The sequence below is a fragment of the Ciona robusta genome, chromosome 1, assembly GCF_009617815.1.
Source record: "Ciona robusta chromosome 1, ASM961781v2".
Taxonomy (NCBI): Eukaryota; Metazoa; Chordata; class Ascidiacea; order Phlebobranchia; family Cionidae; genus Ciona; species Ciona robusta.
This window is the reverse complement of record NC_143235.1, coordinates 6,247,616-6,261,620: the sequence shown is the minus strand read 5'-3', so window position 1 is coordinate 6,261,620 and position 14,005 is coordinate 6,247,616. Positions and strand designations below refer to the sequence as shown.

Below are 14,005 nucleotides of genomic sequence, written 5' to 3'. Positions count from 1 at the left end.
TTTTTTTCTTACACGCTGTCGAATCGCTGAAGCATAACCATGAAAAATGAATTAGTATTTGTCACATTCATTCTTTAAAGGGATGTCACTATCAAAGCATGTGAATGTAATATTATATATGTTATCGTGTTATACATGTCGTGTTGTACAATCTACAACCAAGCGAAACTCCATGTCAATCCTCACCTAATTGACTAAAATGTCACGGTAACATGAATTTTCTCAACGAAAGGGTTGACTTTCATCTGCCATATATGCTATCCTATAAATTTCGTTACTCCAGCAGCATTTCGAACTATTCACTGCACAAATGTTTTGCTATCAAATTAGTGTAGCATAAAACGTAACCAAATTTAAGCCCTGTAAGCTGCACCAGTTTCAGCACGTTTGTTTAAATTGGAGCCACAACACCAACAGATTACAATGAAATCAATCCTCTGGCACCAACTCCTAATCTGTTAACGGGACAAGAAAAAAAGTAAACAAGTCGTTTGTTTGCTGATAACGAGTTTGAGTCAATCGATTAAACTTGTTTTTGTTGGACTTTTATGTAATTAGTAGATTCTATGAGAACCCGTAGATGGAGGGAGTGTCTTTAATTAGGTTAGAATAATAATAGTCGAACTAAGAGGAAGTGTTCGTCTAATGACACGTCACAAAAGAAACCTCATTCAATAAAATTAAGAGATCTCCGATTAATGCCATTAACTCCGATTAATAAAAGTTAACACAGAATGAATGCAAAGTTGTATATACAGCGAAAGAAATCTCTCGCTTATCAAACACTGCTGCGCTTTAAAAATACTTTCAATAGATTCACAAACATTTTATGCTTAGATTGCATCTAATGGTTTAAGGATATTGTATTATTCTAAAACATGGCACCCTCTATCTATAACCGTTATAGAGGGCGCCATGTTTTAAAACCATTCTCTTTTAAAGCGTGTCGTGACTGCGTTGCGCCATCGAGCGTAATATCCTCAAACCCAGAAAGAGAGCTTAACACTCAAAGGTAATATTACTTAAGTTTTAAGCAACAATGAGTATGGAAACACAGCTGCTATCGACGAAAAGAAAAACATGTTCAAATGGTTCAAGAAACTGTTAATAACTACTTACTTCCATTTTTAATATGTGGTTTTTAATTAAGTTAGTATGTAGAACACATAGCAACAACGTTAATGAATAACTGTTTTCTTGTCCTTATACCACCACTTATTTCTAGAGAATGTTAATGTGGTAGAATGGGGCTTTTACGCACAAAGCATATTATTAATAATCTTTAAAATAAATTATAATATCTATAAATTTAATAGCACATGTAACTTATAACTTGAGAAAAAGTGTAATTCTTAAAAGCCGTCACTAATAAAGAAACATTTGTCCAACAGTATAAGGTAACATATACGAGTGTTTAAGCGATTGATATATAGTAGGTGGGGAAGATGGGACACTTTGTCAGACGAGACTCCTTTTTAATTTTTTTTTACGGACCCCCATTTAATGATAATTAGGAAAAAAAGGTTACAGAAATATTCGACAGTATTATCACGACTTTATAAAACGCCCGTCAAAGCTGTTTACTGTTTTTAAATATTAAAAATTATATATAAAATAGAAACAGTATACTTTAGACAAGTAAAAATGCGAAATAGTAAGGTGCTATTTTTTAATGCTCGCTAAATCATAGTAAAGCCAACGTTTTTTTTTTAGTTTGCGTGTGCGAACGATTAAACTAGTTTCATAGCTTCATAAAACAACTTTGAATACTTCGTACAGTTTGATTTTGTCTCATAAAACTAGTTGTCTCATAAAAACAACAAAAAAATATCGGTTTAACGTTATATATATGAAGTTTACATAATAAAGAAACTAGCACAGCCTGTTAAACTCGGTAGGTTAACTACAAGTCGCAGAATACTAATAATGTGAATATATTTAAAATTTAGAGTCCCATCTTCCCCCACATTGTAGTTTTGAATGTTTTCATTGCCAAACTTTAAAATATTTGCTTTTAATTTAGTAATTTATACCTCAGGGGGTTTTCTTAAGTATAAGATATTGATATAATATAAAGATAATATTTTGAAAATATATTCGAAATTTGGTCATTTGCACTAGGTGATAATTTATAAGAAGTGGCTTGTGCCAAAAACAGAGTACTAATACCTGATTTTTGGCAAAAAAAAATTATCAATAGTTATAATCAATTTTTTGTTAATACAAGTGCATATACATTTGTAGGATACAATTTTTATCCATTGAAGTTCGAACATTACCCATTGCGTTCTAACAACACCAATTGTTATGTAATAATGTAATGTATAGGTAACATGTTAAAAACTATAGCAGTAGGGCAAGAAAAAGAATGTTTAGACTTAAATTTCAAAGCGTACAGTATTATTTCGTGTTATTTACGTATATTCCTAATTATTAATACACTTATTAATCAAAATTAACTATGATTTTAAGCTGTCCCATCTTATCCTGTGTGTTTTCGAATTTGTAAAATTTTACCTGTTGTGCGGATCGCTAAATAACTCCTCGTGTGTTTTATTATATTTAATTAAATTGGTGTCAATTAAGGAATGATATAGTAGGATGGGGGAAGATGGGACACCTTTACATAATATCCAAATATCATGATCGTGTTTTAAACAAGTAACAACGGTCCAAGGAAGTCCTGAGGATACGGTTTAATAATTCTTTGAATGTTCTTTGTTTACTACCAAAAAGGATGACAAAATAGAATGAAACGGTGTCCCATGTTCCCTCATCCTACTATAGTACTAATTCGTGGCATTACCCCAAAACCGTCAACTATTTTTATTTTTGAAATATTTGGCAATATGTGCCTAAGTCTCCTATCTTCCCCCATTGTACTGTAGATTACGTTCGGGTGAAGTATTTATTTATGGATGACTTACGTTTCAAAAGTTGATCTTAATTTTTATTTTAAGATAATGGTTCACCCAGGCAACCTTTCTCTTTCAACAATAGTGTAGGACAAAATAATACAATTGTAGATGGCCACACCACCCTGTTGTCTCGGTGACATATAATAATACTACTTCTTTGTAAACATGTAAGTAATACTGTACAGAACGATGTTGGGGGTAAAGCATTGTAAATATATCTGTTGTGGTGTTAGGTAACTTAAAACTGTACGTTCGATTTAAACGTGTTTATGCGGGGCTTTTATAAACCTACAAACTTTATTATGTGGTATGTGTTTTTAGGTTATTAAGAATTTTGAGCTCATTGTCGTGACTTAAAATTGTTAATGCATTACACATATTATATTAGGTTGTTTGTTAAACTTATTTACTTTTTAAAATAAAGAATACAAACAAAACTCAGATGGAAACAGGTTATTTGTTCAACATTCCTTCGCCCTTGCTTTAAAACACAATATTGTAAAACTTATTTTTATTATGTGCCTCTGTTTTACATAATAAATTATTGTACATTATTGTTTGACCGCCTTTGTTATAAGCCAACAGTTCAGACTGTATGGAACCTTTGTTCCAAAAGTCTTTGTTTAAGGACCTTTAAACGATATTTAACTTTCGAGTAGTTTACACACTCATTCCAATTGTAGTTAACCGTCAAACCAGAGCATGTTAGGAGGTCGCTTGTTATTTTGCAAACCAGGAAAAACGCGTTTAAACAATCATAAAATAACATAACTTTTAGTTAACAGTTTCAACAATGTTTACACCTTAAATCAGTTGTGTAAGAGGCCAAGGTTCAAACTTTAAACTTTAAAGCAAAGGGTAGATAAGGAATAAAGAGATACAAAAGGCAATATAACTTGACAAAGCCGCTTTGGGCATACCACCTTATTGTTAGGTTGTGTATATAAGTTCCCAAACGTATTGTTAAATTGGACAACAATACAACAGAATATTGATCTAAAGATTATTATAAAATGTTCAATCGATATTATATCCGAATTGGCAATAATCCTTTTTAAGTGATTGTGCAGTAATAGTAGTTTTGTGTTGTGTCATCACAGTATCACGTGATGCCTATTGACTTCCGTAGTTATGCTGTTTGCTCTAAAGCCATAAAACTTTGCTTCACTTTTATATCTTGAATAAAGTCAGTTGGTATGTGGTAAGAACGAGTTATAAGAGGCCAAGATTTATATATTTTTTAAATGTCATGTAATCATAGTTGTTAAAGGGTGATATTAATAGTTTTAATTTGTGCAAAATCTTCCCTGAAATGGCTACCGCCTTGGCTTCACTTCCACTCAGTCATTTTTACCATCAAACCTTGGGGTCTGATCATCTCTCTCAGAACTTGGCTTCCAACGAGAGTTTTACTCCTTTGCAACAGGATAGATTCACAGTTAGTCCAGATAGGTAAGTTGCCTTAAATTGTTGATGGTCTGTTCTCAATAGTAGACGCATCCAATGACTCGTTTTACATGTGCTTTAACGTTCGTTTACAGATATGAAGAGTACAGATCGACAGTTAAAAAGCAAGCTCGTGCGCCCTGGGGCAGACTCCGCGATTACGGTGGAATGCAAAAAATACAACTTCCAGAAGAATTCATTAAGCTAAAAGGTTACCCTCCTGTTGTCGTGCAAAAGGTTTGTGTAAATATTTCTTGACGGACAATATTAGTGATCGTTTCACACTTTAAATAGCGCCCCCAGGACAACGAGCAGCGTATTAAACGCCCCCTCGACAAATAGTGCAACCAAGTTATTTTTAATTCATCATAAGTCCAACTATAATAAGAGAGATAAGGTTGATGCAATGTTACCAGGCTTTTGCATCGGTGAACAAATTTAATTTGAATAGGAGGCTTAATTTATTCCCTTCACCCTATATACAACAGACGTAAAGAGGGCATATATGTGCCCAATCGCCTAGTATATAGCTAGCTAAATAAGTTTATAACCAACGGATTCCGAAATGTTGTAGTTTGCGCGTTTAAAGTATTAATATAGTATCGTGGTTTAATAAAAAAGGCTGAAATATCAAATATTTCGTACATTTAGTCTCATAAAACTATATCAGTTTTGTATGACACACATATAAGCAAATTAGACAGGATTCAATATATGCCTTTAATAAGGGCAAAAAAACAAAACAAACATAAGTGTCTCGTCAACCCCCACTTTACAACATATCAGTTTTATTTTTATTAGGTAAGCTTCTTTATTTGGTATTTTATGTACACTGTACAGGGACATCGTCATTATGGAACTGGAGCAAGCGATTCCCGGTATCTTCCCATACCGCAGTATTATGATGTCACAGACCTAAAAAAAAGTAATGTGCGTACCAGCGACCAGGTGCTACCATCTTCACCAGACAAACAAATGAGGTGGATATGATTTAAAATACGTGCATTGCAGTGGGGAAAGATGGGACACTTAAGCAGATGTTGCCCAATATTTCCAAAACCAAAAAATATTTTTGGAGTTTACGATTTTGGAGTTATACCACGAATTAGTAGTTTCATTCCTAAATATTTGACAATAACGTGTTGGTAGTTTCATTCCTATTTATTTAAGAGAAGTTATGAAGCAATTCGCAAACAGGTGTACATTTACAAACTTGAAAACATACTGGGTAAAACGAGATAGTTTTAAAATCATTAATAATTTTGATTACTAAGTTAATTTATTATTAGGAATACATGTAAATAACACGAAATAATAAATAATAAACTTTGAACATCAATTGATAAATATTGTATCCTACAAATGCATATGAACCATGTTTGGCTTTGACGCGGGGTTTATGAAGTTGTGATAATACTGACAAATATTTCTGTAACATTGTTTTCTGGTTATCATTGAATGGGGATCCGTAAAAAGAAAATGAAAAAAATGTCTCGTCGGACAAAGTGTCCCTTCTTTTCCAACCCTCTATATATTTTATTTTGGTGGGTTTTTAATATCATTTAAAACTGGCATAACAACAACGATTTTCGTTTATAAAACGTCTTAGGAACGTAAATCACAGTTATTGTTGTAATAAAAATTACTAATTTCATGTTGTGTGGATGCCGAGTTTTTACAATTCTACAAACTTTTAATTAAAGTCTCCACGTTACAGCAACTTGCAGATAGATCTTCCATTTCCGGCGGAACATCCGCATTCTTCACACATTGAACGGTTTGCTCTTTTTCCATGCTTTAAAAGTCCCGATGACCGTACAAACGGAGATCCAATTCGAGGCCAGACACCGTTACATGCCAATGCCGCATCTTCCGCTCATAAATTTGCAGTCGTTGATAAGACAAAAGGTAGCGCATTATTATCTTTTCTATTGTTTTAACTGGCTGATTATTTTGCTAATGCAGGTGCAGCATTTCGAAGAGAAATTCAGGAATATCCGCAAGCAAGCAAAAAAGAACCTCTAGTTTGGAATTCTGAAGACAACATTTATCAACTGAAGAAGACCCCAATAAGCGGAAGACAAGCGTTCTACCCAACTCCGCCAAAAATGGTAATTGAAATATAATCACATACCACAACACAAACATCATTTGACTTAAACTGTCACGTCAATGATAGGTTCATCCGAATACCAGATTAAGAAGTGAAGAACAAACTTTGGAGTTAAGATCTGTAAACTGTTTAAGGAACATCGAACGTGATCAATGGAAAACGACCTATGATTACAACTATACTGGTCTGTTATATATAAAATGTTAATTTCTGTTTATAAAAGGTTTTAAGCTGCAGACAGTAACGGATGTTATTTGCCTTGCTTCGCATTACGTGTTTTTGATAGAACCTCTGTACCTAGGGTGGGGAAGATAGCAACCTTAAACACATATATTACTATTTCCGAAATCAAAATATTATAACGATTTTGGTGTGATATCATGAACATTTATTTTAATCCATTAATAATTAAAACAAATAATAAAACACGGGGGCCATTTAGCGATTCTCACACCTGTACCAAAGTGGGTATTGGGCGGTACAAGGAAATCAAAATGCCTTCATTTAAAGTTCTTAAGTAGTTCAAATAATACAATATAATATATAATAAAATTCAATTAATGATAAAATTTATTATCATGCATAAATGTAAAAAAATTAATAATATATACTTTAAAAAACAAGTTTATACATTCTCGTCTTCTCCCACAGCCATACATCTTTTAACTGTAATAATCTGTATTTTTAGAGTTGGAACTATAATTTACAAATTCTATATCGTACATTTTTATACATTATCTTTTTTTAAATCAGTAGCCTAAACAATGATAAAGTTACCCACGAGAATAAACACATGTAAAAGTACAAAGTGGGGCCGGATGTTATGCCTGGATTGATGTTTCGAATATAAGCTTATAAATTTCTTTTATAGATGCTTCTAAAAGGGAGCATTCCAAATTAGTACCGTTACAAATATTTTTCTGCCATTGAAAAGCGGTTGTGTCTGTTCTTTTTTTTAATCAACAGTAATCGATTTGCCGTGCGCTTAGATAGGACAGTAAAAACACTATCTATACGTATACTTTAAAAAAATGCTTTTTTGTCAAATTTTGTAATCAAATATGCGTCCGTAAAAAGTGACTTGAAAAAAGTAAGCAACTTTGCTCCGCACCACACCTCACCCTATCCAATTATACGTATACGTTTTAAAAATAAACTGATAATAATAAAATAATTGAAAGAACTTATTGCTCATTTGTATAATTTAAAAGTAAGACTTTTAACCACGGGGTTCATCTAGAACAGACCAAACTAATACTATGCACACTAACGCTTTGTTTTAAATACTTTCCTTATATCGTATAGGGCATATAAAGGCTATGTTCCAGTGTGGTCAAAAAACAAAAGTGGTTTAAAAACCGATTGTGTTTATAGGTAACGGCCCTTCAAACGTCATGCATATCGATGATTACCACAAGAAAATGATTAATGCGATCGAATCCGGCAGCGACACAGTTGACAACGAATTGGTTTGTGTTTAAATATGTTGCATTGAAGTTTTTCGCCTAACCTTGTGATCAAATCATTTTAAGCGCCTGTTTTACGCACACAAAAAAGAATTGTAAAAGTACCTGATCATTATATTAAATAAAGCTTTATGTCAGATGCCACTTACCACGCCGATATTCCTTCCGTCCCGGCCAGTTGAAGGAAGGTATGCACGGATGTATCAGAACCGTAGAGAACTCAAAGCGGACATTCGATATCCAGATGAACATTCAGCAGACACCACATTGGATGTGGTCGACAATCGAGATTACTTGTCGTTGCCAGCTACACCAAACTCTATACGGCGCATCGATGAATGGTACAAGACCGGGAGGAATACTTCTGATCCTGTTGTAGAAAGGACAGAAGTAAGAAATTTGACTTTTTATGATGTTATATGATTTGTAATGAAGGCGAACTATACATTCGGTTTAATACCAGACTTCTCGTCACTCAAAACACAATAATTGTGAATTTTCACGCCGTTTTGAAAAAAACACATTTTTGTTCAGAATTTATTTAAAGTTTGTTTGAAGCACCATGGTTAAATATAGTGAGGAAGATAGGAAACCAAATGAACATACTGTCCCATTTATCAAAACTTATAATATAGGATTTCAGGGTTATAGAAAAAAATAGTAGTATCAAACTTTTATTAATGAACAAACCACACATAAATATACTAAAACACAAAGGTGCTAATTAGTGATTCACACAAAAGCGGGGTAAGATGTTCTCTTAGGCCACGGTTTTGCCTCATTCTCACAGTTTGACATGTTGACCGTTTCTACTTTCTAAACTATACTACATAAAACAATTTAAAACATAGACTTAATCATTATTTATTTTTTCGATTTAACATACCTACGTACTAGGCTTTTACTTAGCATTCATTTCTTTCCTTCTTTCTTATTTTCTTTCTTTCTTTCTTTCTTTTATAATAAAATGTTTGATGTCATGTAACTATCAACGCATATTGTTTTAACTCATTATTAAATGGGCAGGTTGTGGTAATTGTACATTGATTTTAAGCCAGTTTGACTTTGCCAGTCTTCTTGTTTTCATAACTATTATTTAATACTTACAACAGTAATCGCCTCAATGAGATCCTTTTTCCCTTGTGCGACATTTGGCTTTTAGTGTAAGTGTTTATAATTAATTTCAAAATAAAGCATTTGTTTCGCTTTTTTAAGTATATTTGTGAGTATAGTATTTTAACTCTGTTCAACATATTATAAAAGGTACCAAACAGGAATATATGTTGGACCGATAAGGACTTGCAATCGGATGATGGACAATGGAAAGAGTTGCAACTAAAGAATAATGCTGAACACGGTAAGCAGAAAGAAAAACTAATTTGTATATTTATTTGGGTAATCATGTATTGTATTTACCTTTTAATGGTTTGGGTTGCAGGTTTGCAAACAGTTGCCCGAGCCCAAAACCACTCCGACTTATCCCTGCCTTACAACGAATACCGAAATCTTCCTAAGAAAGTAGAAGAACTTGTGAACCTGCCAGAAGAAACAAAATATTACTTGAAGGATTACCAGGAAGAAAGGGATATTAAATTTAAGGTATAATAGAGTGGGGAAAGGCGGAATATTGCCCAATATTTTAAAAATCAAAAGTTATTACCGTTTTGAAGTAATAGCACGACTTACTATTATTACCGTCATACATTTATTAACATTTATTAAACCGAAATTCAAACACCATAAAATCGTTGAAAATCAAGTTTAAACATTTTTTTATTGCGATAGTTTTTAACATGTTACCTACAGTATATTATTTGTATGAAAAATTGTATTGTTTGATTAATATTGCATTCTACAAATGTATATGAACTTGTAACCACAGAAAAATAATATTAACTATTAATAAAGTTTACATTTTTACTACAAATTGGGTATTGCTACACTGTTTTTGCACAAGCCCTTTCTTATAAAATAACACCAAGTACAAATGACCAAATTTCGGATACAGCATTTTCCATATATTATCTTGTTATTATATCAGTATATTACGTTTGAACAACCCTAAGGTATAAACTATTGAATTAAAGGCAAACCTTTCAAAGAAGACCTAACAAAAGATGAAAGTTTTTATTGAGCACGGTAATGGTCATATAGATCCTTTTTCGTCGAACAGTTGTTCTTGGCGTTGTTGTTGTTGTTGTTGCTTTTAGGGCGATTTTCCCGCACTTATCTCAATTCTAGCATTTATTGTTTAATCTCCTGATTGAAATCAAATCCTAATTTTGTAATTTTTAGACAAAGTTTTCAGATTTAAAACCGCACAATTAGCGTGTGTGCACCGAAGCGTAGACGAGTGCCTTTTTTATCGTTATCTTCGGTATAAAAATTGCGTCTCTCGTTTCTTCGCTTTTTTAGTTTTTTTTTTTCAAATTCACAAAAACAAAGTCTTCAAGCGACGACAAGGTTAACTGGTGTAAGTTTACATGTCAACACATGGTACAGGAGTTGTACAAAGCGTACTTACACATATTCTTTACCAAACTTTCAATCCTTATACGTCTTAAGTTTAATGAGTTATAATACATGAATAGGTGAATTCTATCTACTGCTCCACAGTCAGCAATGGCGACTGAAACCCGCTTTGTTGGTTACTTTTGATTTGTTTTTGATCGATCTCAGTCGACCATTGTAGTATTAGGGTTAGTTAAAACTATACTAATTAGTTTATATCGTGCTCATGCATTAGATCTGTGATCTCTTGTATTAATAGTATCCTGCAACTTGTAGTTAACCCACAGAAATTAACAGTGCTATTTTCTTTGCCACGTAAACCTTATAGATATATTTTAAACACGATATAACCATAAAAATACTGTTCTCATGTTTATATCTCATTTTGTTTCACAAAACTAAAACTAATTTTATAGGACAAAATTAAACCGTACGAAATAATTCATCTTTTTTTTTATTAAATTGCGATACTCGATTGATGATTCAAACTCACGTGTACTATACAAAATTTAGGGAGTTTTAATAGGATTCTTTGAGCATTCAAAATGGGCACATTATTATTGTGTTATTGTGTGTTTTATAAGTCATTAAAAGTTAGTGTATTCGGTCAACATTGAATTTTGAAAATTAACAACAGTAACCCCCTATTTTAATTGCCGCGTAGTTTGTGGAACCGTAATAATACTGTCAAATAATAACATTTTTTCGTCTATCAAAGAGAATTTTAAAAGGCACATATTACATTCAGTCCCGTCTGTTCCTACCACACTATATATATAAGTAATACATAATTTTGTGAGACAGAACCAACTGTTTTTAATAATCTACTCGTTATTTCAGTGCCTATTTGTATTACATATATTACAGAACATAGAGAGAATGCGCGAGTTGAAAAAACTTGAATCTCAGTATCAATCAAAAGAAGATTTAAAAGCGTTGCGAAACAAACTTGATCAAATGGGAACACGACTTGAACCCAAAGCGCTGGATCAACATTCAGAACAGGTTTGTCAAAATTTTCCAAATCTGGTTATACACTGAAACTATTAACGTCGGATAAAACATGGTGCCCTTGATAGATCACTATGGATAAAAACAAGGAGGAGGAACTTCGAATGAAAACTGACTCCTGTGAAGAGCGGTACAAAACTGGACTTAAGTTTTCGACTGAGAAAATCAGCGATATAGGGTCACTGACCGACTTACACAACAGGTATTTATATTGGCTATGCGTACAACCAAGAAAATATTGGGCTTGTATATTTTGAACAACAGGCAGTTAAAGGGTTACAAAGACTTCGCTGAAACCCCCAGTCCGCGTTCATCAAACGTCGACCCATCGTTACAAAACCACCAGGGTGTGCTAGCGAGTTACATCACTCGCTCCAACCCAGTTTCGTTAAGTTTGGATGCCAGTAAGGCGGAAAGTGGTGCTCGATCAGGAACATTGTCGTCCATGAGCGGTGCAAGCACTGGCTCTATATTGAAAACACCAGGTTCTCCACCGAGAGCCGGATCCAGCAAGAGTATTTCATTTAATGAAGTAAATAACTCTTATAACCTAATAATAAGATATAGAATATATGATACATTTATATAACATTAAAGCGTCGTAAGGTATCTTAGCCTCACTGTCAAAAGTTACAAATATATTGCTGTGCTGGTGATTTCACTATAATTATTATCCTTTGATAACGCACTTTTTAACTACACATCAATTATTTGACTACTAATTTTTTAAGAAACAAAGGCTTATATTTTAAATTAAGATTAAAGTATTCGACTGTAAAGCATAATTGCCTGGCAGGTTATAAGAGTTGCAACCTCTGAATACGGTTCCAACTTCAAAGTTACAACATTCCCTTTGTCGAACACGGAATCAACATTAAAAAGGCCGTCTACCCCACTTCCTACACCCCATCGCCCCATTCGCGAACCATCCGTTTATTCAGGTTTTTATGTTTTTACAGATCAGTCAATATTAATATCGTCAATAAAAACAAACCAATAAGTTCTGCTTGCAGTTTTGACAAATGTATACCTTATTTTTTTATTTCAACAGCCGGTTAATTGACTATATCACGTACTTAATAATTGATAATATTAAGGTGTAAATATAAAAACAAATCATTTCGGTCTTTGCTCTGCAAAATAATGCATAGAAATGTAAGAATGTTATTCTTCATTACAGGAACATTGTTGCCTGGTCCAGCGCTCCGACCATCAACGAGCGATAGCTTTGCCCACGTTAAGACATCTCCACGGGATTCCTGGAAATGGAATTTTGACACTCGAGTTAGTGCTGAATTTAAACCTATCTGGCGATCCCAACCGGGAACTCCTTACACGCAGTCATCGCTCATGGATATACAAAATAATTGGAGCAAGGTATATATATTTAGGAAAATATCTTTAAGTAGCATCTGAAATTAAAACAAACATTAAAATAAACAGAAGCAATCAGCCACTTAGTTGGCTGCTTGGTGATTCGTAAGCAGGTTTAATAGACAACCTCGCTGACCCGGCTATGCGAGAATAAGGAATACGGTAATTTCGTATGCTAGTACAATGTTGAATTCTTATGGGCAATATAATGTGCGGATAACTCCACCACTTTTTTTCTGTATTTTTGCATTTGATTTTTTTTGAACTTTTTTTAAATGTGTGTATATATCTAGAGTGACGCACACAGGCGACTACACGAATCTTTACCAGAAACAGCGCCGGACTTAAGGTAATTTTGCAAACTTTTTTATACCAGAAGTTTAAACAGTTATTTCTCAAAATCCAAAAAACAAACTCTAAAAAAACATTTTTTTTTCTTAATTTACAGATCTAATTTGCGCCACTATGAAATTGCTGAAAAATCACAAGATTTAAAATTTCATCACTCAATAAAGCATCGTGAGAAACGACACAAGTTTTATGGATTCAACAGCTATCATTTCTACAATGGCAACGCCATGCTTTAAACGAATAGAATAATACTTAAGCATTTTATAAAAATTAGGTGACAGTTTTCTGAATATTAGTAGACATATCTTTGTTATGGTGAATCGTTGACTAACAAAATTCTGAAGTGTCTGATAAAAGCGAACGAACAATCTAATTTTAAACTTAATTGATATGTTTGTGTATAAGCACGCTAATGGTAGTGTCTATACTATAGTGTACATTGCTTTTAACATGAATAAAAACAAAAATAATGCAATAGTCTAGTGCCAAACCGGTATAGCCTATTTATTCAGTATATAAATATGTTTATATATACGAAGTGTACGACTACAGATCAAATTCGTATATATACCCTTATTACACTCAACATGAATAACGTCACAATATTTATTTGCATTGCCTATCTGCCAGTCATAGAATTGATATTAACGAGCACTCTTCGACAGAGGTAGGCCTATATAGGTGTAAAATTTAGGATTTTTTGCTGACTAAAAAATGTTTAAAATTACCTGACCTTTGTTCACTATGTTACGCGCAGTTTATAGGTTTGAACGAAGTTCTATGCCGAAAAAAAAACAAGGAAAAAATAGATTGAT

General features: G+C 33.1%; 1 protein-coding gene across 1 annotated transcript; it reads left to right on the top strand.

Moving 5' to 3' along the window:
* Nucleotides 1-3,633: 3,633 nt before the first annotated feature.
* LOC149741842 (uncharacterized) lies at nt 3,634-13,665 on the top strand. Its single transcript, XM_089892608.1, has 17 exons — nt 3,634-4,370; nt 4,460-4,601; nt 5,205-5,344; nt 6,082-6,272; nt 6,330-6,475; nt 6,544-6,661; nt 7,852-7,946; nt 8,082-8,333; nt 9,207-9,300; nt 9,382-9,542; nt 11,322-11,459; nt 11,534-11,667; nt 11,730-11,997; nt 12,262-12,406; nt 12,646-12,842; nt 13,133-13,188; nt 13,288-13,665. The coding sequence occupies exons 1-17, from the start codon at nt 4,231-4,233 to the stop codon at nt 13,424-13,426; spliced, it is 2,556 nt and encodes an 851-aa protein (XP_089748734.1). The 5' UTR covers nt 3,634-4,230; the 3' UTR covers nt 13,427-13,665.
* The last annotated feature ends 340 nt before the right edge of the window (nt 13,666-14,005 follow it).